Here is a 21,666-nt window from a genome sequence, read left to right as displayed (position 1 = left end):
AGGAAGGTTTCGGGGATATGTCAGAGGTAGGTTCTTTACACAGAGAGTGATGGGTGTGTGGAATGCGCTGCCAGCGGTGGTAGTAGAAGCAGATACATTAGGGACATTTAAGCGACTCTTGGATAGGTACATGGATGATAGTAGAATGAAAGGTAGGTAGGTAGTTTGATCTTAGAGTAGGTTAAAGGTTCGGCACAACATCGTGGGCCGAAGGGCCTGTACTGTGTTGTACTGTTCTATGTTCTAACAGGATTTGACTGGTCCGCTACTTAACTAATCAGATACTCTGCCATAGAGCGTGTTAATTCCTGCCTAAGACTGATAGAAACTTACTTTCCTTTCTTTACCTTACTTTACTTTCTTAACCCTACTTTACTTTCTTAACCTTACTTTACTTTCTTAACCCTACTTTATCTAGAGGTTAAATCCCAGTTAAATTTCTCTCTGCTTTTCTTTTTCCTCTCCCTCTCTTTCTGTCTGCTTTTCTCTTCCCTGAAACTCCAGTAGCATCCTGAATTTTGCCAGTTCCATTCTGGCCATGGGAGATGTGTCAGATTCAGGAGTTAACCCCCTCATCTACCTGTTCCAGAATGGGACTGTGTCCTCCGTGCTCAGCCAGCACTTTTAGGACCTCAGTTTGTTTCACCTTGCTGGGCAGTTTCACTTGTATCTGCCTAGCTAGAGATTTTAACTGTTCTTTACCCAGGGTTGCCAATGTTTCAGCAGTTACATCACCTTGCTTCAAAAACATCTTTGAATCAAAGTGTGCCATTTTCCGATGTTAGAGCAAGAGGGTTTTTGCAGCGGTCGTTTATTTGTTTTAACGATCTTTTTGGCTACCAGATTTTCCCCTTTTGGCTTCCAATCAGTTTATTTTAATTTCTGATTCAGCACGTTTCCTAAATTTGGTCTTTCGTGGGTTCATCCCAGGACTTGAGCTCTCAATTTCTATGTTATAAACAGACAGTTAATTTAGTTTTTTTTCCCTCTGATCAAATTTCCCTGTTTTTTCAACCACCTGTCCGTAACTAGATTGGTGATTGAATTTCTTTCCCTCTCTTAAACCCGAATAATAAATGATCGCACCAACAACACGGATCTTAAAGTTAAAACAAAGTAGGGTTTATTAACATACTCTTAAACTCGGGAAGGGGTTTAACTTCGCCACACATGCTTACAAACATTCAGGGAAAGGTTAAAGGCTTAAAAAAGGCACAGACACTTATGAAATAGAAACATCTTAACTACTAGCTAATGTAGATTTCAGTTAAAACTGGTGTCCATGAATGCCAAAAAAAGTGTCCAAAAGTTGGAGATCATCGGTTAGAAATGCCGAATAGAGGAGGAGCTGTTGGCGATATCTCTTCTCTTGCAAATTTCTTTTTCTTTCCATTCTCAAAGGTAATAATGGAGACTGCTAAATTGCTGAAGTCACTTTATTTTAGATGGAGAGGGAACTGGTAGAAATCAGACTTTCTGCTGTTACTGCAGCTTGTCTTCGGGATGGTTTTTTTTTGCTGAATTTTTCGAAGTGTGGCTTCTCTTTAATTTTTTTCTTGTTGAAAAGGCCTTCGACAGATGTCTTTGCAGCTTTAAGACAAGCTGTGTCTTCTTGCAGGGAGATGTGTCTCTAGCACACAGCAGCAGTTTTAACATGTTCTGTTGTTAGACTATCTCATGGACTTTTTCAGTAACTTTACCCATATGATTTCATAAATAACTAGTAGGATATATTGATGGGGTGAAATGAAGTAGGGTGGGAGGAGTCTCATGTGGAGCATAAACACCAGCTTAGACCTGTTGGACTGAATGACTTGTCTCTGTGCTGTAAAAAGGTATGTAATTCTATGTAAATGAAGATGGGTTTGGCAGAATTTCGGTTCATTTTCAGGCCTGAAACTGCACTCACCTACTCCGCCAGCAAGTGGGGCGATGCGAAAAGAGCAGTAAGGAGCATTTAATTGCTGTGACAGATCGGGGGGAGCACTACTCCAGGGTGCAGGCTTCATTGAAATAAAATTCAGGGCTTTCCAGAGGAATGTCTGGGCTCTGTCAGAATTCCCACCACTTTGTACCATTAGCACAGACAGATTCCGGTGTGCCTGGAAAAGCTGGAAGGGAGGGTAGGGCTGCTGGTGCAGCAGCTCCCCACCCCAGAACTTCTTAAAGATGAACTCACTGCCTTTTTATCCAACGTTACTAAGCTTGTTGCTTGTTCTTTGTGCAAGTTATCTTCTGGCGTGAAGGTCTGTGGGATTCTGTGTACTTTCACTTCATGCAGAGCGGAGCAGCCCCTTGGAGATGTTTGTTTGGGAACATGACTTGCCTGCCCCATAGCATCCTGCCACCTCACCTGGCCAAGGCAATTTGATCCATACCATGTACATTCCTTTTAGCTTATTCTGCCTGCTCTTCTCAGGATGGAGGATGCGGAGAAAATGGACGAACAACACAGGAGGGACTGCAAATCAGGCAGTGTGTGAGCTAGCACCATCCATTGAGCAGCAATATGCTCATGATCTGAAATAATCTAAATCCACTTTAGAGTCATTGTTCTCTGCAGAAACAATCCTGGATCAGGTTCCCCATGACCTGGCACACCAGCACAATCTATCGCCCAACTGCCATCACTACACAGTCAGACATACAGTGCATCATAAAGGCCAGTGCTCCTCCAAGAAAGCATGACCAGGCATTGCCCTTTCAACCAAGCCCAGTTTTTTGTGTGCTATGGTCTACTTTTTCTTTCTCTGGTGCTTCCCTTCAGTGACGCAAAAGAAAGAAAAAGACTTGCATTTGCGTAGCACCTTTCACGACCTCAGGATGTCCCAAAGTGCCTTTTTGAAGTGAAGTCTCTGTAGTGCAGTGAGTATTCTGTGCTACCTAATGTAGCACACCTTAAGAATGCGACCCCAGTTAGAGAAAGAGTTCAAGTGGCTGGTGACTGGATGTCCTTGAGTTCCTGTTATTCCATTGCTCTTTTGTCAGGGTCATCAGCAAGCTCCTGAAGGTATATCACCATGTGGAGATTTGGGGGGGGATGGAGGGGGCCCCTTCAGTTTTCATCTTTACTGTTCTGCCACAGGCTTTGCATGGGTCAGCAGGAAAAATGTAGCAGATTGACAGGTAACTCTTTGTAGCCTACATAGTTTGGCCTAATGCATGCTACTCTGTAACATGTACTTTGGTAGATTTCTTGAGGTGCACGATCTTCTCGATGTGTTCTCAAACTCTGCTGATAGGGTATGTAGTAATAAAGGTTAATGTTCTGATTACCCCAGACTAAAGAATCTCTCTAAGCTAGACTAACTATGGTGGCAGCGTACCAAGCAAATATACAGCAGTGTTCACCTTCCGGGAGAGGAGCGGACCTGCGGTGGGAACGGCGACAGAGGAGCCAATAAATAGAGCCCGAGGATCACGGCCTAGTCACTTATCTTCCAGGAGCGGAGGAGAGAGCAGTCCAGGCTCACCGGAGTTTTGAAAAAAGAAGAACCGGTCCCAATGATTAAGCGGGGGAAAATGAGAGTAAACTTGCGGGGAACATAAAACCGATTGTAAAAGCTTCTATAAATATGTGAAGAGATAATGATTAGTGAAGACAAATGTAGGTTCCTTACAGTCAGAAATGGGGGAAATTATAATGGGAAACAAAGAAATGGCATATAATGACAGACTTTGGTTCTATTTTCACAAAGGAGGAAACAAATAGCCTCCCAGAAATGTTCGGGAACCAAGGGTCTAATGAGAGGGAGGAACTGAAGGAAATCAGTATTGGTAAAAAAAAAATAGTGCTAGGGAAATTAATGGGTTTAAAGGCTGACAAATCCCTGGGGCCTGATAATCTGCATCCCAGAGTACTAAAGGAAGTGGCCCTGGAAATAGTGGATGCATTGGTGGTCATCTTCCAAAATTCTATAGACTCTCGGAGCAGTTCCTACAGATTGGCGGGTAGCATATGTAACCCATTATTTAAAAACGGAGGGAGAGAAAAAACAGGGGATTACAGACCAGTGAACCTTACATCAATAGTGGGGAAAATACTAGAGTCTATTATAGAGTCATAGAGTTATACAGCACAGAAACAGGCCCTTCCTTCAGCCCATCGTGTCTGTGCCAGCCATCAAGCACCTAACTATTCTAATCCCATTTTCCAGCACTTGGCCCGTAGTGCGTTCCAGATTCCAACCACCCTCTGAATGAAAAAAGTTTTCCTCAAATCCCCTCTAAACCTCCTGGCCCTTACCTTAAATCTATGCCCCCTGGTTATTGACCCCTCCGCTAAGGGAAAAAGTTTCTTCCTATCGAACCAATCAGTGCCCCTCATAATTTTGTATACCTCAATCATGTCCCTCGTCAGCCTTCTCTGCTCGAAGGAAAACAACCCTAGCCTTTCAGTCTCTCTTCATAGATGAAATGCTCCGGCCCAGGCAACATCCTGGTGAACCTCCTCTGCACCCTCTCCAGTGCTGTCATATCCTTCCTATAGTGTGGTGTCTAGAACTGTACACAGTACTCCGGCTGTGGCCTTACTAGCATTTTATACAGCTCCATCATAACCTCCCTGCTCTTATATTTCTATGCCTCGGCTAATAAAGGCAAGTATCCCACATGCCTTCCTAATCAGTGATCTGTGGACAAGTACACCAAGGTCTCTCTGACCCTCTGTACTTCCTAGGGTCCTACCATCCATTGTAAATTCCCTTGCCTTGTTAGTCCTGCCAAAATGCATCACCGCACACTTCTCAGGATTAAATTCCATTTGCCACTGCTCTGCCCATCTTACCAGCCCATCTACATCATCCTGTAATCTAAGGCTTTCCTCCTCACTATTTACGACACCACCAATTTTCGTGTCATCTGCAAACCTACTGATCAGACCTCCTACATTCATGTCTAAATCATTAATCTACACTACAAACAGCAAGGGCCCCAGCACTGATCCCTGTGGTCCACTACTGGTCACAGGCTTCCAATCACAAAAACAACCCTGGACCATCTCCCTCTGCCTCCTGCCACGAAGCCAATTTTGGATCCAATTTGCCAAATTGCCCTGGATCCCATGAGCTCTTAACTTCTTAACCAATCTCCCATGCGGGATCTTATCTAAAGCCGTACTGAAGTCCATGTAGACGACATCAACTGCTTTACCCTCATCTACACATCTAGTCACCACCACGAAAAATTCAATCAAGTTAGTTAGACATGATCTCCCCCTGACAAAGCCATGCTGACTATCCCTGATTAAATCCTGCCTCTCCAAGTGAAAATTAATCCTGTCCCTCAGAATTCTTTCCAATAGTTTCCCTACCACTGATGTTAGACTCACCGGCCTGTAATTACCTGTTTTATCCCTGCTACCCTTCTTGAATAATGGTACAACATTTGTTGTCCTCCAGTCCTCTGGCACCTCTCCTGTGGCCAGAGAGGATTTGAAAATTTGTGTCAGAACCCCCACTGCTATGTCCTCACATCACAGCCTGAGATACATCTCATATGGGCCTGGGGATTTATCTACTTTTAAGCCCGCTAAAACAACTAATACCTCCTCCCTTTCAATGCTAATATGTTCAAGTATATCACAATCCCCCTCCCTGATCGCTACACCTACATCGTCCTTCTCCATAGTGAACACTTATAAAGGATGTGATAGCAGAACACCTGGAAAGCCTAAACGGGATTGGACAAAGTCAGCATGGGTTTACGAAAGGGAAATCATGCTTAACAAATCTACTGGAGTTTTTTGAGGATGTAACTAGTAGAATAGATAAGGGAGAACCAGTGGATGTGGTGTATTTGGATTTTCAGAAAGCTTTTGATAAGGTCCCACATAAGAGGTTAGTGTGCAAAATTAAAGCACATGGGATTGGGGGTTATATACTGGCATGGATTGAGAATTGGTTGATAGACAGGAAACAGAGAGTAGGAATAAACGGGTCTTTTTCCGTATTGCAGGCAGTGACTAGTGGGGTATTGCAGGGATCAGTGCTTGGGCCCCAGCTATTCACAATATATATTAATGACTTGGGTGAGGGAACTAAATGTTACATTTCCAAGTTTGCAGACGACACAAAGCTTGGGAGGAAAGTGAGCTGTGAGGAGGATGCAAAGAGGCTCCAACTTGATTTGGACAAGTTGGGTGAGTGGGCAAATGCATGACAGATGCAGTATAATGTGGATAAATGTGAGGTTATCCACTTTGGTTATAAAAACAGAAAGGCAGATTATTATCTGAATGGTGATAGATTGGGAAAGGGGGAGGTGCAACAAGACCTGGTGTCCTTGTACACCAGTCACTGAAAGCAAGCATTCAGGTACAGCAAGCAATTAGGAAGGCGAATGGTATGTTGGCCTTCATTGCATGAGGATTTGAGTACAGGAGCAAGGATGTCTTACTGCAGTTATACAGGGCCTTGGTGAGGCCACATCTGGAGTATTGTGTGCAGTTTTGGTCTCCTTATCTGAGGAAGGATATTCTTGCCTTGGAGGGAGTGCAAAGAAGATTTACGAGGTTGATTCCTGGGATGGCAGGATTGACGTATGAGGAGAGATTGGGTCAACTAGGCCTATATTCACTCAAGTTTAGAAGAATGAGAGGGGATCTCATAGAAACCTATAAAATTCTAACAGGACTAGACAGGCTAGATGCAGGGAGGATGTTCCCAATGGCTGGGGAGTCCTGAACCAGGGGTCACAGTCTCAGGATATGGGGTATGCCATTTAGAACCGAGATGAGGAGATATTTCTTCACTCAAGAGGGTGGTGAACCTGTGGAATTCTCTACCACAGAAGGCAGTGGAGGCCAAATCATTAAATATATTCAAGAAAGAGATAGATATATTTCTGAATGCCAAAGGGATCAAGGGATATGGGGAGAAAGCGGGAACAGGGTACTGAATTAGACGATCAACCATGATCTTTTTTAAATGGCGGAGGAGGCCCAAAGGGCAGAATGGCCTATTCTATGTTTCACAGCATGTAGCTTGGCCATCAGCTTCTGCCTGGCATGCTGCATTGCTGGTGCTTGGGGAAGGTATTGTGGACTGCTGAAATAGGCGACCTCTCCGCAGCTATTCATGGACCAGCAACTCCTCTTGCCCAGAGTTTGCGCTTCCTGCCTCCACATTTTTCTTGGCCAACATAACTCTTGAAACGGCCACCAAGACCCACTTGCAGCCATTTACCTTTGAGTAGCTGCATCCTTATAATGCATTGGTCCACCCCTTTAAGAGCTACAATTGGACCTGATATGCCACTGCTCCCTCTGGCCAATTCTTGACAGGGACCCAATCCTCGTCAGGAGCTCACTCTGCACCTAACTAGAGTTTCTTCTGAAGATACTGTATGGTGTGCTGTTCCTGTTTCAGTTGGGTGCAAATCTGAAGCCTAAGCCTGAACACTGGGACCAGAAAATCCTTCTAGTTGAAAAAAGCACAGATGCTGGTGAGTGATTTTAAGGCTGGACTTGGTAGCATTGAGTATTACAAGTGGTTTGGAGGCAAATATATATGCGAACTAAAAGGTTTAACCTTTGAGGAACAACTGAACAGGTGAGGCTTTTTTGCCTAGAAAAGAGGTTTGAGGGGTGATCTGATAGAGGTCTATAAGATTATGAAATGGTTTGATAGGGTGGATGTAGAGAACATGTTTCCCCTTGGGGAGATCAAAACCAGGGGTCATAAATGTAAGATAGTCACTAATAAATCTAATAAGGAATTCAGGAGAAATGTCTTTACCTAGAGATTGGTGAGAATGTGGAACTCGCTACCAGAGGGAATAGTTGAGGCGATTAGCATAGAAACTTTTGAGGTGAAACGAGATAAATACATAAGGGCCAAAGGAATAGGATATGTTGATAGGGTGAGATGAAGTAAGGTGAGAGGAGGCTCGTATGGAGCATAAAACCAACATGGACCTGTTGGGCCAAATGGCCTGTTCCTGTCCTGCAAATTCTATGTAACATATGCTTTTGTTTTTCTTTCACAGAGTAACGTGATCTTGCTGCTGAACTTGACCAATGGTGCGGTCAGTCGTATCATCTTCTCTGGAAAAGAACAGGAACCACCCAAGAAAGCGCACTGGTGGACGAATAGAGAGGACCAGGTCAGCATCTCAGTTCGTACGCCCTGATGAATACGTGATTTTGCTTCTTTCTGTAGTTTTTTCAAACTATTTGATTGAGGAAAACTTCAACACACTGATTTTCAAACTGCATTATGTAACGAATGTACTTCACCCAGGTTGTTATAATGTGAGAAAATTCAGCAGTGCTGCCCTTCTCGATGTCAAACCATCTCTGATCACTTCCTTGTATCACACTTTCCACCCACATCCCCTTCCCCCTCCCAATCCTACCTCCTTTTTTATCTGCCTCTAGAAAAAACTATCCCCCAATTCACTTCCAACAGCACTTTCAAAGTCCCAAAGGCTCAGTTCACCACAACATTTCTGCAGCTACTGATCTGCTCAACCACACCGACACCTCCACCTTTACTCTCACCCTGACCAGTCCCCCTGATACAGCCCTCATCTCTGCGCCCTGAAGTCCAAGGGATACACACTTGAATGGATTTTTTCTTTTATTCATCCATAGGATGTGGGCATCACTGGCAAGGCCAGCCTTTATTTCCCATCCCTAATTGCGCTTGAGAGAGTGGTGGTGAGCCGCTTTCATGAAGCGCAGCAGTCTGTGTGGTGAAGGTCATAGTGGTTTTATACAAGTAAGTGGCTTACTAGGCTATTTAAGAGGGCAGCTAAGAGTCAACCACATTTCTGTGGGTCTGGAGTTGCATGTAGGCCAGAACAGGTCATGATGGCAGATTTCCTTCCCTAAAGGACGTTAGTGAACTGATGGAATTTTACCACAATCTGGTAGTTTCATGGTCGCCGTTGCAAGGAGACTGGAGTATAAAAGTAGGGAAGTCTTACTACAACTGTATTGGACGTTGGTAAGACCGCACCTTGACTACTGCATACAGTTTTGGTCTCTTGTCACGCCCACACGAAGTGCAGCGATTGAAAATGCAGAACTCAGAGTGGACGGTGTGCTGCAAGATGGCCACCGAAGGTCAAAACTGTATATTCAAGCTGTCTTACTGTCTGTCAAGAACAAAAGGATACATTCTAATCTAAGAGATGTCAATTAGACCCATCAAGAGACATTTTTGAATTGAATGGATTCTTTTGAAACCAAGAAGGTGTGAAGTAGCCACATGCTGGGCCATTCTTGGTCACTATAGGGAGAGGGACCTGCGTCTCCCAACAGAGGCAAAATGTGAGACCATTTTGACCTTAAAAGTAGCTCTCTGGAGAGAGAGAGAAAGACCCAAGAAAAACATCAGTGAAAGCCTCTCCAGCTGCGAGCTGGGAGAAAATCCAGCAAGGCAAAAGAAGATGCCCTGCTGTGAGTTCTACAATTCAACTTTGGCAGCAGAGAACTGAAAGTATCTCCCGCCTCTAGATTGAAGATTCAGCTAACAAGGAAATCTACAAACAGCCCAAGCCTGCCACTTTAAAGATGGAATTGTCCTCCTGAGAGGAGGTTAAAGTGAACCCTGAGAACCTACTTCATTTCAAACCCATTACCTCTTTCCCTCTCTATCTTTCTCTTGTGTGGGCATGCAAGTGAATGCGGGTACAGTTATAACCATTTCGGGAATGCATATTGCTCAATAAATAGTTAATCTTCCGTTTTAAACCTACAAGAAAAACTGTCGCTGTTTGTTTATTTGACAAAGAAAACACAAAGGAGTTAAAACCCTAGTAACAAAAATGTTTGCTGCGGGAGTTCAACATTGCGGACCACCCACACCCCTCACCATGTGGCTGCAACAAATTGGGGGCTCAAAGTTGTGATCTGAACCATCAGATAAGCAAGAGATTTGGAAACGGGAGGAAAATTAGCCTCTAAAATTGTGGAAAAGTAAACAAACAGGTTTTCTTAAGTTCTGTTTTTTATCTATGGTGTTGGAAACAAAAAAGATGGCCACATTTAATGCTAGGGAATTTGTAGAGCATGGAGATATATCCAATGATAAATTAAATAAAATCCGTACTGAAAATTTAAAAATCTTAGCTATAGAGGTGGGAAACACTTTCAAACTGTCCTCCGAGAAGGCTAGTCCCACCCTAGCACACAAAAATCTTACACTTTTTTAAAAAGTTGAAGACTGATCTGGTTTGCCTTCCCTACTCTCCTTTTCTCTCTGGCCCATTTCTGCTTCCTCTGCATCCCTCCTATCTCTCCCTAGCCTCTAAGAGCTACCAGACCCAAATTTATTTTGAGTTAGGGGTCTGTGTATTCATTCATAATCGTTGGCCATTTCTGCTGCTTCTCTTAACCTTGTAACTCTATGTTCTTCAATGTGAATTCTTATATTAACTGTGATACTATTTTTAAATTCCTCCAGCAACATCACTTCTCACAAATTTTCATATGAGAGTTCTAGCTTAAGAAATCATATCCAGTGATCGAAAGCCATATGTTTAATTCTTTCAAATTCAGTGCAAGTCTGTGCAGGTCTTTTCCTAGTGTGTCCGAATTTCTGTTGCTAGGCCTTGGGTACTAACTCATAAGCATTTAGAATTGCAGTTTTAATTTGCTCATAGTCAAAGGAACTTCTTCTGATAACAGAGATCAGTCTCCCAACTTTTAAAAGAAGTATAAGATTTTTGTTTGCCCTTCGGTAGCCATCTTGCATCACATTGTCCACTTTTCAAAAAGGAAAAGTCCATTTTTATAACTCTCTGAACTCATCTAGTCCATGAGACCCACCTCCTGCTCTTTTGACCCTATTCCCATTAAACTGCGAGCCATCCAACTTCCCTTCCTGGCTCCCATTTTAGCTGATATTGTTAATGGTTCTCTCTCTCTCCAGGCACTGTTCTTCTCTCCTTCAAATCTGCTGTCAACACCCCTTTCCTTCAAATCTGCTGTCAGCACCCCAGTCCTCAAAAAGCAACCCTTGATCCAGTCATCCTTGCAAACCACTGTCCCCATCTTCAACCTCCCTTTCCTTTCCTCTAGTTTTGCTTAAGCCACTAAGGGAGCACCTTCTAGGAATGGGAGAGTTAATAAACCTTTCTTTAAGAAAAGCACATTAGGTTAATGATAGGTAAGAGATGAATGTAAGGCAATCATTAGGCGGAATTTTGTAAGGCTAGCAGGAGTGGGATTGGAGGCATGGGGGCCAGAGAATAGGGATGGACACGCTCGCCCGGAAACCCAATGTCATGACATTGGTTCCGGATTTTGTCAGCAGCGGGAAAACTCCAAGGCGGCATCACCACCCCGCACAATGGGACTGCAATTTAAATTGGTGAGCAGCTCGTAATACATTTGCATGGAACTGATCACAATTCAATGGGGGGTTTGGAATAAAGTCAACAGTGGGCGGGGATCACATGCCTTCTGATCCCCAGCTGTTGAAGGATGGCAAGACCTCAGTGCTGCCATGGGAAGACAGCCATAGAGAGCATTGGATAAGGAAAAAGGGGGGACTGGAAGCCATTGTCGGCCTGCAGTGCTGGGCACTCTGCACGGGTGGGCTTGGTCTCGGGTGGCAGGGTCCAGGGGGCTATATCTCAGGTGACAGGATCCAGTGGCCATAGTATTGGGTGACAGGGTCCAAGTCACAGACCCGAAATGTTAACTCTGCTTCTCTCTCCACAGATGCTGCCAGACCTGCTGAGTATTTCCAGCATTTTCTGTTTTTATTCCAGGATCCATGGTATTGGGTGACAGGGTCTGGTGGCCGTAGTATTGTGTGAGATGGTCTGGTGACCATAGCATTGGGTGACAGGGTCTGGGAGGGCAGTCTATATCTCAGATGACAGGGTCCAATGGGCTATATCTCAGGTGACAGGGTACAATGGCCATAATATTGAGTGACAGGGTCCAGTGTCCATAATAGCGCCATTAGTGCGTATTCCAAGATGAGTAGCAAAGGGAAAGATGCCAAGGCAAGTTTGTTTCTGCAAGCACAGTGCTCTGGGGGGGCTACTGATCAGCTGGCATAAGTCTCACACCCTGTCTTTGTGGACCCCTGTGGCACAATGCAGCAGCTCTGATGGAGGGAGGGCCTGGAAACAGCTGCATCCGCCCCTGAAACACCAAGAGGCGAGTGATAGCAGCCAGCCATGCCAAGAAAGGCCCACCTGTGCTGGAGAGCATACTGGGCTCAACTCAGCTACCTCCAAATGGCCGAGTGGCAGTGTCAGCAAAGACTGCGGCTCTCCAGAGAGGCCATCACCGACTTTAGCGCCATGCTGCAGGATGAGATGCGACCTGTGGGCTTCAGCGGTCACCCTGTGCCCATGGCCCTGAAAATCACCATGGCACTCAACTTTTACGTGTCTGACTCTTTCCAGGGATCCGCCGGTGACGTGTGGTGTCTCCCGGGCTGCATCAAGGAGGTGACCAATGCCCTGTTCAAGTGGGCTGGCAACTATGTGTGTTACTAGGCCGACCCTGACAGTTAGGTGGAGAGGGCCATCGCTGGATTCCCAGAGGTGCAAGGTGCACACATGCGGCCATCAAGGCCTCTACAGAGCAGCCAGCCGCCTTCATCAACAGGAAGAGCTTCCATTCCAAAAAGTTCAACTGGTCTGTGACCACCAAAAATGTTTCCCAGGAAGCAGCCACGACACCTACATATTTCGACAGTCCCAGGTGCCACAGCTTTTCAGGCCCCCCTGCTCGCCTTCAGGGATGGATTCTTGGAGACAATGGGCTACCCATTGAAGACATGGCTACTGGCACCTGTGAGGAACCTTCGCAATGCAGCAGAGGAGAGGTACAGAACTTGCCACGGCTCCACCCGAGTGACCGCCGAGCAGGCCATTGGGCTGCTGAAGATGAAATTCCATTGCCTAGATCGATCCAGTGGAGCCCTGCAGTATGCCCCAGCAAGGGTCCTGCATATCATGGTGGTCTGCTGTGCTCTGCACAATCTAGCGCTGTAGAGGGGAGAGGCCTTGTATGAAGAGGACATGATTGATCACCAGTCCTCAACTGATGAGGAGAACGTGGCGGAGGCTAATGAGCAGGCAGCACTGGATGTTGAACCCCTTTCACCGCAGGCTAGGAACATTGAGAGATGTGCAAGGGAGGCAAGAGACAATCTCATACATACACACTTCCTGCCACCATGATGGCCTCTCAAAGTCGACTCAGTAAAGACTCACCTCACTGTATTCAGTCTGTTGCCTCATTTCTATCTCGATTCCGTGCCTAGCGCCCAGCTTCACCACATACTCTGGAACATCAGAGGCGCTTACAAAATATGACCTTACAATGGCAGACTAATGAGGCAGCATAGGTGAAGGCAGGAGCTCACAATTCAGGCATGAAAGAATGAGCATTTCACAACAACTACTGTGAGCTGTATTAATCACAAAGGTTTGTAAAACAATATAAATGGCAAATGGAAAATACCCATGTATCCCCAAGTTTTTTTAAATTCTTTCATGGGATATGGGCACCGCTGGCAAGGCCAACATTTGTTGCCCATCCCTAACTGCCCTTGAGAAGGTGGTAGTGAGCTGCCTTCTTGAACCGCTGCAGTCCACGTGGGTTAGGTACACCCACAGTGCTGTTAGGAAGGGAGTTCCAGGATTTTGGTCCAGCGACAGTGAAGGAACGGCGATATAGTTCCAAGTCAGGATGGTGTGTGGCTTGGAGGGGAACTTGCAGCTGGTGGTGTTCCCACTCATCTGCTGCCCTTGTCCTTCTAGGTAGGAGAGGTCGCGGGTTTGGAAGGTGCTATAAAAGGAGTCTTGCTGCGTTGCTGCAATGCATCTTGTGGATGGTACACGCTGCTGTCACTGTGAGTTGGTGGTGAAGGGACTGAATGTTAAAGGTTGTGGTTGGGGTGCCAATCAAGCAGGTTGCTTTGTCCTGGATGGTGTTGAGCTTCTTGAGTGTTGTTGGAGCTGCACTCATCCAGGCCAGTGGAGAGTATTCTATCACACTCCTGACTTGTGCCTTGTAGTTGGTGGACAAGCTTTGGGGAGTCAGGAAATGAGTTACTCGCCACAGAATTCCCAGCCTCTGACCTGCTCTTGTAGCCACGGTATTTATATGGCTACTCCAGTTCAGTTTCTAGTCAATGGTAACCCCCAGGATGTTGATAGTGGAGGATTCAGTGATCGTAATGTCATTGAATGTCATGGGGGGTGGCACGAATGTTAATTGCCACTTATAAGCCCAAGCCTGAACATTGTCCAAGCCTTGCTGCATCTGGGCACAGACTGTTTCGGTATCTGAGGAGTTGCAAATGGTGCTGAACATTGTGCAATCATCAGTCAACATCCCCACTTCTGACCTTATGATGGAGGGAAGGTCATTGATGAAGCAGCTGAAGATGGTTGGGCCTAGGACACTACCCTGAGGAACTCCTGCAGTGATGTCCTGGGACTGAGATGATTGACCTCCAACAACCACAACCATCTTCCTTTGTGCTAGGTATGACTCCAAGCAGCAGAGAGTTTTCCCCCTGATTCCCATTGAATCCAGTTTTGCTAGGGCTCCTTGATGCCATACTCAGTCAAATGTTGCCTTGATGTCAAGGGCAGTTACTCCCACCTCACCCAGTTTCTCTTCCTCAGCAGTAGACAGAGGCTGGAGATCTGGGATGCTCCACCAGTCTGCGAGGTCTCCCTCATGTTATGGGCCCATTTGTCCTGCACGTGGAAACAGGGACATAGTAAGACTTCATAGGAAGAGCAACAGAACAAATATACTCGTGGTAGCCCCTCATCCCATGATGGGGTTTCCTGTGTGGCTCCTCCCCACATCCGTGCTCATGGGACATAATGTAAAAGAAGGCAGCCAGCGGCTGAAATACAGCCATGCATCTACCAGGATGTGGTCATGCCTCACCCCCTTTCCAGTGCCTTTGTGGTGACTCTCTCCCCATGTCACACTCCCTCCCCCGTAGCCACGTGCAAGCTGCAAAGAAAAGAGATATGGAGGACTCACCTTGGCAGAACGAAGAAGATCATTGACCCTCTTCTGTCACTGGACCCAGTTGCGTGGGCTGACCTCCTCTGTGATCTCCCACCAGGCTTGCTTGGTCTGGTGGGAGGTCCTGTTCTTGTCATCCCTTCTCTGGGGTGGGGGGTCCAGGAGTTCCTACACCTCTTCACCAGGTGCAGCAGCAATCCAGAATCAGTGATTCCGTGAAAGGCAGTAATACAACCATAGCTGGCAGTGCTTTAAATATGGTGCAAGCACCTGCGTTGGAGTCATCTGACGACGCAATTGCTGCCTTGGAGACTGGCCCTGTCGCATGATTGGGCGCATCCCACAGCTCCATTATGTTGAGTGGTTGCTGCCACGTTGGCCAGCGCACACGTCATAGACGCCACAACACCCACAGCGAGGTTACTAAATTCTGCCCATTACGTTCACTGCTAAATTAATCACCTTTACCACATTTGGGATTTTGGACTGTAGTGTGGTTTAATAACAGCTTCTCAGGCTTCATTTTCCAGATGTTATTGATAGCGAAAGCACCTCAATGGTTTGCGTATTTGACCCCCAGATAAGCTTCTGACCGTATATCCCCACCATCACTAAGACTGCCTATTTCCACCTCCTAGCAGAATTGGTGCAATAATGTTAGGGACCCGATCTGCGGCCAATGCTCCAAGCTGGGAATACACTATCACAGGGATGGATTCCTCCAACATCGGGGCATGGCGGGGGGACCGGAAAATGCCTCCAGGAGAGGCCTGCCACGGGCCTCAACACCAGGAAGTCGCGGGCCCCGTATTGCTGGCAGCAGCGAGGCCTCATGGCGGCCCCCCCCCCCCACTGCTCGGCAACGGGGCCTACATTTAAATGTGTAAATGTATGAAAATGATTGAATTAAATACTTACCCGCTGTCTGTTCCGTTGCCATATTCGTGGTGGTGGCCGGCATTCCAGTGCCATCGGACCTCCCGCCATGCCCCGATGATCAAAAGTTTGGTCAAAGATGTAGGTTCTGAACAGCCTCTTAAAGGAGGGGAGTGGGTAGAAAAGCGGAGAGGTTTCGGGAGGGAATTCCAGCCCAGAACTTAGGGCCTGGGCATCTAAGGCACGGCTCCCAATGGTGGGGCAATGGAAACTGGCAATATGCAAAAGACCAAAAGGGCAGATTACAGGTTGAACAAAGCTCCAAGAGCTTGTTACATTGAACAAACTCAAAAATGTTATTCCTATTATCCTTTAAAGAACTACCCTCATTGCCCTGCCCTTTCTCCAGACATTGAAAATTTTTCTTTCTCAACTTTACTCCACTTCCCTTTAAAAGACATTTCTGTTTCGGCTTGGGTGTTCCATGTCTTCATAACCCACTGGGTTAAATTATCTTTCCTAACCTCTCCTTTTGTACTTTTGGTGATGATTTTAAATTTACAGCCTCCAATTACCAACTCACTGACCAGCAGAAGTAGTTTTTCCCCAATCTACTTGTTCAAAACTTTTCAGTGTTGTAATACCACTGTAGAGACTGGAAGAAGAGGGTTTTGCTGAGAAATAGTATTGTATAGAAGTAACATTTTTAAGCAAGGCATTAACATGATTTGTTGATTTTTCATTTGTAGGATGTTTACAAAATGTGCAGGGAATTTTCGCACAAAAATTGGCTTGTGTTCTACAAGAAACAGGGGTAAGAATCTTTTACTCCTCAATAAGATTGATTCTTCAAAAAATTTATTCCCATGTGCGTTTCCAAGCTTGCATTGTTAGTGGGGAGCTTTGCTTGCCGGCTGTGTATATCAGGTGACCGTGTGCCAAACCTCCACCCATAACTACTATTAAAACTAGGCTTGGTGAGTAATTGCACTGTCCTGTGTGACCCTGTGCCGTACACACTGGGATTGGTCTGGGTTCACTCCCTGCACTGTTGCCAAATAACTCATCTCATCTAGGATGGCAACACTGTGACTCAGTTGTCCATGTGGGGGTGGGGGAGGGAAATCATCAATGTCTATGATGCCCCTTGCAGTCAAATAGTCTGCAGCCATGTGAAAAAAGAAGAACTTTCATTCACAATCTAAAAACGTCCAAAAGTGCTTTACAATGAATGAAGTATTTTTGAAGTGTGGTCACTTGTAATGTAGGCAACGTGGCCAAATTTGTGTAAGCTCCCAAAAACAGCAATGTGATAATGACGTTGGTTGAAAGATAAATATTGGATGGAACATCTGAGAGAACTCCTTGCTTTCTTTGAAATAGTGCCATTGGATCATTAACGTCCACCTGAGAGCACATATGGGGCCTCAATTTAACGTCTCATCGAAGAGTCAGCACGTCCGACAGTGCAGCACTCACTCCCAGTGCAGTACTGAGGATCAGGCTAGATGTCATGCTCAAGTCTCATGAGTGAGACTTGAACCTACAACTTTCTGACTCTGAGGCAAGAGCCACGGTTGACACTGACTGACCACTTAGACAAGGTAGCAGAGGACTGCCAGTGCCCATGGAAAGGTAATCCAGCATTGTTTGGGACCTTCAGGACACAAGGGGAGAAAACTAAGAGGAAAAAGAAAGACTGAGAATTACGGAAAAATCACAGCTTAAACTAGCCCCAAAATCTTCAAACTTGCAGCAGCTTTCTATAGCCTAAGCAAACAGAAATGATATTTAAAAGGGCTAAATCACAAAATTTGCCATGTATGTCTTAAAGGTCTTACTGCTGCACATGCTTCCTGTCAACCTTTCACAGTATCAATTCCTGTGACCATATTTAATAGTGACAAATTGCCTGTGTCACCTTGCCTTCCAAAAACAGAAGGGTGTAATTTCAGCAAGACAAGTTTACATAGACCCATTTCCATTATAAATGGCAATATAAAAGTAAGGACAGTATGTGTGACTTCGAAATGGGAGAAGCATTATGCCTGTGCGTCCATTTTCATTGATCCCACAGCCTTTAGGCCTGCTTCACCAGAAGCTTATATACATTTACTCTTGACTCTCCAAGTGTGATATTGAAGGAGACAGATGAGATGAGAATTGCAGTGTGCCAATAGTACATGTAACAGATTCAGCTTTGTGTCCCTTAGTTTCAGTAACCCCAGAGCATTTTCACAGCTGTTTTGAGACTGAGAATTGGAAAAGGCAAACTATTTGCAGTCATTAAAAACATTTTATAGAGTCATACAGCATAGAAACAGGCCCTTCGGCCCACCACGTCCATGCCGACCATAATGCCTATCTATACTAATCCCACCTGCCTGCATTAATTCCATATCCCTCTATGCCCTGCTCATTCAAGTACCTGTCCAGATGCCTCTCAAATGTTGCTACTGTTCCTGCCTCCACCACTTCCTCAGGCAGCTCATTCCAGATACCCACAATTCTTTGTGTGAAAAATTTACCCCTTTGATCCCCTTGTTTTAGAGCCGAATGTTTGGTGACAGATGCTTGTATTTTGCAGGAATTTCCTGGATGTGTTGGATGTTCTAGGGGGACGGGCCCATTCCATATCCCTGCCAATCGAAGTTAAATCCGTTAATTTGGTGGCTGAAGACAGATGGCTGTTGGTGGAGAATAAAACCAACAAGTGAGTGCAGCATATCTCTTGTCCTCTTGATTGTAAGCTCTTGTCATTTGTAAATCAGGTATAATAATTCGTGGACACTGTCAATATGTTATTGGCGCTGACTGCTGTTTCATTACCTTGCATATTGGCATTTCAAAAGAGAAAAGGTTGTGCTTTCATCACAACTGGACATTCCAGTGTGCTTTACAGGAAATGAAATATTTTGAATTGTCGTCACTGTTGCAGTTTTAGGGACATCTTCTAGCCAATTTTGTGCACAGCAAGATCCCAGCAAAGCATAAATGACCAGATGCTAATTTGTATGATGTAACTTGAGGGATGTATATTAGCCAGGACACCTGGGAGAACTCCGAGTGCCATGGAATCTTTGACAACCACCTGAGAGGGCAAACGAGGCCACGGTTACATGTCTCATCGGAAGGAATGTTTTCTCACATCTTTTGATCATTTCCTGTCTATAATTTTGCAAAAAGCTGTTAATTTACAGCTAGCTCACATAGGAAAGACTTTATTACAAGAGGAAAATGTGTCAGGGCAGCAACATTCTTTGAGAATTAAAATGTTTTTAAACACAATTCAACATTTTAAGATTTTGCAGTGCTCCAATGTATAATGAATTACTCTCCAGTTAAATCACCTTCTTATATGTTTCCTTCTATCCAAATATTTGTTATATACAGAGCAACATTTTGTTTCTCCCATCACTCTCATCAGTACAAGTTCATCTTTACCAAACCATCTACCTATATAATTAAAAGTCTTGCATATATTAAATCTGTAGCAGAAAAACAAACCAAATGTCACGTTTTCCTGATCAGTTCAAATAACCATTTATCGAGATGATGCGCTGATATTTAGATTTGGAAAGCTACCAATCACCAAGGAACGTAAACAATTCAAATGCTGAACTTTGAATCAATCGCATAACTCAGTTTGTTTTTTTCAAAATGATTGCAGCCACCATTTAAGTTTGGAGCAAACTGAATATTAAAATTAGGTTTAAAGCATTAGAAAGGCTATAATTCAAACGAAAACCAATGAGCTTGTTCATTTTGTTGCCTTTTGTTGTATTTGTTCTCGATCGTGGATAGTTTGTTGTCTATCCCTGATTACCCCTGACCTTTTTGAACCGTTGCAGTCTGGTGGTGATCCCACAGTGCTGTTAGTAAAGAATTCCAGGGTACAGACCCAGTGATGGTGAAGAATTGGTGATATGTCGGTATGGGTATTCCAAATTTTAAAATGTGTTTCTTTCCAGAGACCTTCATGTGTCTTGGGGAGCCTGCATCTTGGGTTCTATGTTTCCTTGGGATCTTGTTGCCCATTTGTTTGTGAGGGCCAGTCACCCATGTGCAGCTTGAGGCTCTATTCTGTTCATATGTGATCCTTTACAGTTCCTTGCATTTTTTGTAATTGTTCTCTCTCCATTTTCCATCTTTCCATTGTTTTGATTTCACTTTTTAATGTTTATTTCTTGTACTTTTCCAACCACTGCCCCACCAAGTTTAATATCTGGCCAAATTGCATAACCTTGGGCACTCATGCATAAGTTTCCTTGTTTAAAGGAGTTTGTTCTCTTCAACCTTTGCTCCTTTTCAATTCATTACCGTCAAAGACTTTGCTCCGTGGTAACTTTTTGAGGTGGGTTTCAAATGGAGCCTTGACACCCTACGTCTTTGTGCTCTCCTGCAGCAGGGAAGTTCGTCAGACAGATGAGTCCACCAAGCCAAACCTTCCCCAAGTCTCCCTTATAAAGCTAAATCGACGTATTTGGCATCTTTCCTCATGTCTTCTCGGAGTTGTTAGGAGAGGTCTGGGCAGAGGTACGTCAGGACTGGTTTTGCCCAATGGGGTTCAGCTAGATCTGTTGATGGATGACAAAATCAGCTTTGCTGATGCACTTAAATCTGTGCTGCTGGGATTTTGGGTAGTGAAGATGGGGGCCTTACCAGGCAGGATAACTGAGATGGGACAGAGTAAGAGTTTTAGTGAAAAATCATAAATCTGTGTTGTTAACAATAATTCTAACTGGGAACAACATTTCTGTGCTTCCAAATGCATTCCAAATATGAGAATAAATTTAAGAATCCACTCCCAGTGAAGGTCATTTTTATCACCAATAAACTGGAGTACCGTGAGGTGCACTGGTTCCACACCCAATTCTCTAATCCAATCACCCTCTCATCTGAGATTATTTTTACCCCAATTATTAACAAACTAGGATTTTTAATCATCTTTCAGGAAGTTTCTCCTAACGAAGCCAATGCATGTTGAATCTAACTTGTCTGGAGTTTGTCAGCTGCATGTGATCGATGAGGAGCCAGTCAGCACTGGATTTGGGACCACAACAGGTATGTGATTTGCTCAGAAGTAAAAACACATTCATTCACTTTCGGTTTGTAGCCTCGAGGAGCTGAAATCAGTCTTAGCTCTCTTGTGTACTAAATGCATGTGGTTACTTCGAGGTTGTGTCTTTGCTTTGTTGAGTGCCCCCTTCACTAAGTTTTGTGGAGGGATGGGGGCAGGGGTCAGGGAGGTGAGGTGAGAGAGGCACAGGACTTAATTCTTACTGAAGCCAAGGACCAGAGTGAAGGAGAGAGAATTGCAAAGAATGGGTCACAGCTCAAGCTTTGTTGCAAGTACCTCAGTGGTATCTGTGTAACACAGTCAGCAACTGAGGAATTCTGATTCATTTGCTTCAGAGTAGCAAGAGGGGAAGATCATGCACACCATTGCTCCCTCTGATGACCAAAATACCCATATTGCTTTTGAATTGGACCTTTTCTGCTTCAGGCTTTGCAGCATTAGGGTTGCCTATGGTCCAGTATTGTCTGGGTGTCTCCAGGAATTGAAGATTAATCTCCAGGGCACAGTTGCGAGCAACCCAGGAGAAAAATATTAGGGGCAATAAAAAAGTTCTTTGAATGCTTTTGCTTACTAGTTATAAAAGTATTGGAGATGGGAATGAGAAGGTTATGTGGCTTAGTCAAGTATCATCCAATCAGATAATGAAGAGTCAATTCACATTCCAGTTGGTTGAGAAGGTAGGCCAATGGTGGGGGGGCCAGTGTGGTTGGAGATCATGTAATGAATCCTTCAGGAATGGATTCAG

General features: G+C 44.8%; 1 protein-coding gene across 2 annotated transcripts in view; it reads left to right on the top strand.

Annotated features, from left to right (window-relative positions):
• The window catches only part of vwa8 (von Willebrand factor A domain containing 8), a 402,749-nt gene that overhangs the window by 283,095 nt on the left and 97,988 nt on the right, over positions 1 to 21,666 (top strand). For both annotated transcript variants that reach the window (XM_068040239.1, XM_068040240.1), the window contains 4 exons: positions 7,987 to 8,103; positions 16,591 to 16,655; positions 18,429 to 18,554; positions 20,796 to 20,905. In XM_068040239.1, coding sequence (XP_067896340.1) covers positions 7,987 to 8,103; positions 16,591 to 16,655; positions 18,429 to 18,554; positions 20,796 to 20,905 — 418 coding nt within the window. The remainder of the gene's footprint in view (positions 1 to 7,986; positions 8,104 to 16,590; positions 16,656 to 18,428; positions 18,555 to 20,795; positions 20,906 to 21,666) is intronic.

This window comes from Heterodontus francisci, chromosome 10 (genome assembly GCF_036365525.1).
Source record: "Heterodontus francisci isolate sHetFra1 chromosome 10, sHetFra1.hap1, whole genome shotgun sequence".
NCBI lineage: Eukaryota > Metazoa > Chordata > Chondrichthyes > Heterodontiformes > Heterodontidae > Heterodontus > Heterodontus francisci.
The sequence above is the reverse complement of the archived record's forward strand: the minus strand, read 5'-3'. Positions and strand labels throughout refer to the sequence as shown.